This window comes from Monosiga brevicollis, genomic scaffold (assembly GCF_000002865.3).
Source record: "Monosiga brevicollis MX1 MONBRscaffold_51 genomic scaffold, whole genome shotgun sequence".
Lineage (NCBI taxonomy): Eukaryota > Choanoflagellata > Craspedida > Salpingoecidae > Monosiga > Monosiga brevicollis.
Genome location: NW_001865088.1, coordinates 121658 through 125534, shown reverse-complemented (window position 1 = coordinate 125534; position 3877 = coordinate 121658). Strand labels below are relative to the sequence as shown.

Genomic DNA, 3877 nt, shown 5'->3' with positions numbered 1-3877 from the left:
TAACGAAAAAACTTCAATGACATATTCAAAGTGTAACCAATATCACACAACATCATATCAAACAGCATACGTACCCAATCTTTGTATTGGGCAGCATCTCGTATACGTTGTTGGTCCCAACTGGTCACCAGCTGCAGCGCCTCTTGTGGATCTGATGAACAACACGCACTGAACAGCTGCTCTCCATCAGCACTCATGGTAACGGTATCTCTCTCTATTCACCATCCGCTTCAAACCGCTTTGCTTGCTTCTCTATCCACCATCAATCTCATGAGCCCCCTCCAAGTACAACTCGTCTGACAATCCAGAATTCGGACTGGGATCCGACAGGCGCGCGCCGTTTCCAAAACGGCAGCCGGTCAGCGGGCTCCTTGCTCTTCTCTGCCTGATGCAACAAACGACGCACCTTTGGCCAATAGTTCTCCGTGGCAGCCGCGGGTACAGGTGGACTTGGTTGCCCAAGCGCACGTCGTCGACTGCGAGGCGAGATCGGTGAGGCCAACTTCAGTTGAAAGCAAAAAAATGGCAGCAGTGCTTTCAATCAAAACGTTCTGGCGTTGCCGCAAGGCCCCGACCAGAAGAGTCCCGTACCAAGCACAAGCAATCAGTCACCACGCACACACACATCAAGACACGTCAAGCAGCCCGCCAATGCCGATACCGATACCGAGACCGCTGCCAAAAAAGGGCAACACCACCACCAAGAAGAAGAAGAAGAAGAGCAAAAGCAATGGCAACAAGCCAAAGAGAGAGGCAAGCTTGAACCAGAAGAAGGAAAATGCAAGCAACACACACACACACACACACACGTTTACACCTTGTCCTTCTTCTTTTTGAACTTTTCTTTAACTTTGGGAGAAAAGTCAAAACAACAACAGTCTTACAAGCAAATGTTCCAAAGCGCCGTCAAGCTTGTGTCCGTACCAACGTGGACTGCCCCTTTGCCTGGCATGACAGCTCGCCTGTTACGAGCAGCTTCCAAGGCGCTGTAAAACTGGGGCTTGAACGTACAACGTGTACTGCCTCGATGCTTGCCATGACGTTACAAGCCCGTTTGGCTAACTGCCTCTCCAGTCATATCAATCTTATCCCCCGCCCGGATGCGAGCGACCATTCCTGACGGCGAGCGAGCCGGATTTACGCTCATGGTAACGCGTCGACGAAAAGTTGGTCAGACGAGTGCGAGGCGCGCGCTCAATGACTGTGCTTCATGTCCTTCTTCTTGCTTTTTTTATTTTTATTTTTTTTTTATTTTTTTTTCACTTGCTCCTGCTTTCTACTCCTCGGGCGAGACGGAGTGTCGTGGCATCATCATCATCAGCATGAGCCGTTCAGGCAATCACCGGAGCACCGTGTCGACACCCGTTGGTCTCGCAGAATTTTTGCAATCCTGATTTTCATCGCTGCTTCCAACACACGGTTGAGGTACGCCGTGATACCTCAACGACTCGAGACGCAGTCGAGACGAAACCTTTTTCCAGGGGTTTCGGGGGCGTTTGTCGGGAAGGAGCAAGACATTTTTTGCTGTCTGCAGGTCAATTCTACCAGCTGCGGTTGGAACGTATTCACAATGACCAGACCAGGTGCACCGTTGAAATAGCTGCGGAATCGCTCTCGGTTCCAAGGACAGGGCACCGTTGAAATAGCTGCGGAATCGCTCTCGGTTCCAAGGACAGGAAAAGTGCGACGCGTGTCCAAGCGCAGGTATCACAGCAAGAAGAGACGACGGTAGTCAAAGACGGAGTGGGCATGGCAGTCTGCCAGGATATTGCAAAAGTACTTGAAACACGCACTTGTGAGCCTTCCCACATTCAAAGGATGTGCGTGGATGTGCAAGCAAAGTCGAACCACCTTTGGGTATTCCCAACGAGGAGGCCTTGTGGTGAACGACGCTGGATGTGTGCAAAAGCAGGACAAGTGTCTGGGAGAGCAGATTCGACTGCACGACAAAGGATCTCAACGAAAACATCTAGGCAGTGTAGTAGACGACTAGTTCGGGGTAAATCTGGGCATTGTCGAACATTATCACCTCACGAAACGTAACTTGCGGTGTAGCAATGACAGAATCAAATCTGCAAGACAACCAAACGTGAGTCCCATCAAACTGTGAGACAGGACTCGACGACATTGGATCTTGATCGACATACCGCTCATTGTTGTGTGCATTGGGCAGCAGCGGGGGAGCCAGCGCTCTGAAAGGAGGCGAAGGATGGACATAGGCACGGCCCACAGGACTCGCGTAATAATGAGCATGCGTTCACCGTTTTCTCCGGGCGTCGCATATTGGTGACTCTACACCCAGGTTCGAAAGTAGACACACAGCGCCAATAAAGCAATGTGAGAACACGCACGTAGAACCCTGCAGCCCAACAGTACCACCACACCTTGCCGGGATGATTGGCCAAGTAAACACCAAGTCCATAATTGTGGCCTGAGCTGCGACCAGCGAAACGATAGTCAAAGCCCAGGCGCACAATCTTGTCGCGCAACATTGTGTCAGGGGCGATGCCGTGAAGCAACAAGCGCTCTTGACAGGGTGTATTTCGAAGCAAAGCTGGACAGCCCGAGAACGCATCTACTGTGGCCGTATGAAGTTGATCATAGTGTTCCTGACTTGTAATGCGGTGCAGCATCTCCCATCGCTTGGCGCTGTACCGTTCCCACAGCACGGGGTTCTGCACACGCTCCACCCGCCGCACTGCAATGTTGCTTGGCCCTCGCCCGTCAGCACTCAGCTGCTGTAGCAGTTCAACCACCTTGGTACATAATGGGGTCAAACCAGTCGGCTTGTCAAGATAAAAATAATGAAAATATGACTATGTCGGCAAGCAACGCACCTCTGGGATGAGCTCGGGTGCGTCGCGCAAAACGTCGATAGCTGGCCCAACAACTTGAGTCGTGACAGGTCGCTGCACTCTTTGCCCGGCGCTGAAGAGATTTGGCCGCTGCTTTGGATCTGTTGCAAGCAAGGCCCGTGTTTCCTTGTACAACTCGCTCGTCGAATTGCACATCTGCAGCAAAGGTCAGCAAAGCAAATCACAATCAAAGCGGTGCTCAGTTGTCGCTCAAGGGATATTGCGATATTACTCACCTCAGCCGCCAAGTGCGGAAAACTGCATTCTGCACCTCCTGCCCCTGCATCCCATGTGCATTGATCGGCAAGCTGGTCCGTGGGTAAACGAGCAGGTGGCACCGTCTGTGGAAACATGTAGGTGTTGTATAGCACACAGCCAAAGGAAAAGGCATCCTGTGCCGGTCGTGCACCTACACGACCCATTCCAAATAGCACCTCCGGTGCTATATAGCCAGTCGTGCCCGACGACGCAGTGGCTGTGCATGGTAGCATAGTGGCTTCGGCAGCCGCCTTGGTAATGTCGAAATCGCCGAGCCGCACAACAGGTTGGTTCTCGTCACCGTCCAGCATCACATTGCTCAGCTTGACATCCCGATGCACCAGGCCCTTGCTATGCATAAACGCCAGGGCCATGCGCAGCTGCGTCATCAAACTCGCAACGACGGTCGAGGTGGCCAGATGCCGCGCCTTGCCGAGCCACTGCTGCAGATCCCCCTGTGTACACCACGGCTGCACCAGATAGGCGCTTGGGTGGCCATCATGCACGCCCACAAGCGCACCGAGGACTGGAACGATGTTTGGATGCTCAAGCTGGCGCATGGCGCGAAGCTCGCGCAGAAACGTACGACACTGATTTTGCTTGTGTTGCTGGGCAAATGCATACTCCTTGACAGCCAAATCCTGTTCTTGCTCAGGCCGATTTGGCAGCGCTGCACGAGCTTTGTACACCTTGTGGTTTTGGTTGTAATGGAGCTCAAGCTGACCCAGGCAGGAGAGCGTCAACACTTGGTCCACTTCGTCATG

At 52.7% G+C, this 3877-nt stretch overlaps 1 protein-coding gene across 1 annotated transcript in view; it reads right to left on the bottom strand.

The window, feature by feature from the left end:
* Positions 1–1969: 1969 nt before the first annotated feature.
* MONBRDRAFT_30433 (uncharacterized protein) overlaps positions 1970–3877 on the bottom strand; it is a gene marked incomplete at both ends in the record, with an annotated part of 2721 nt that continues 813 nt past the window's right edge. The window contains 6 exons of the mRNA XM_001750875.1: positions 1970–2072; positions 2148–2192; positions 2216–2292; positions 2385–2756; positions 2838–3011; positions 3092–3832. Of these exons, the coding sequence (XP_001750927.1) occupies positions 1970–2072; positions 2148–2192; positions 2216–2292; positions 2385–2756; positions 2838–3011; positions 3092–3832 (1512 nt within the window). The remainder of the gene's footprint in view (positions 2073–2147; positions 2193–2215; positions 2293–2384; positions 2757–2837; positions 3012–3091; positions 3833–3877) is intronic.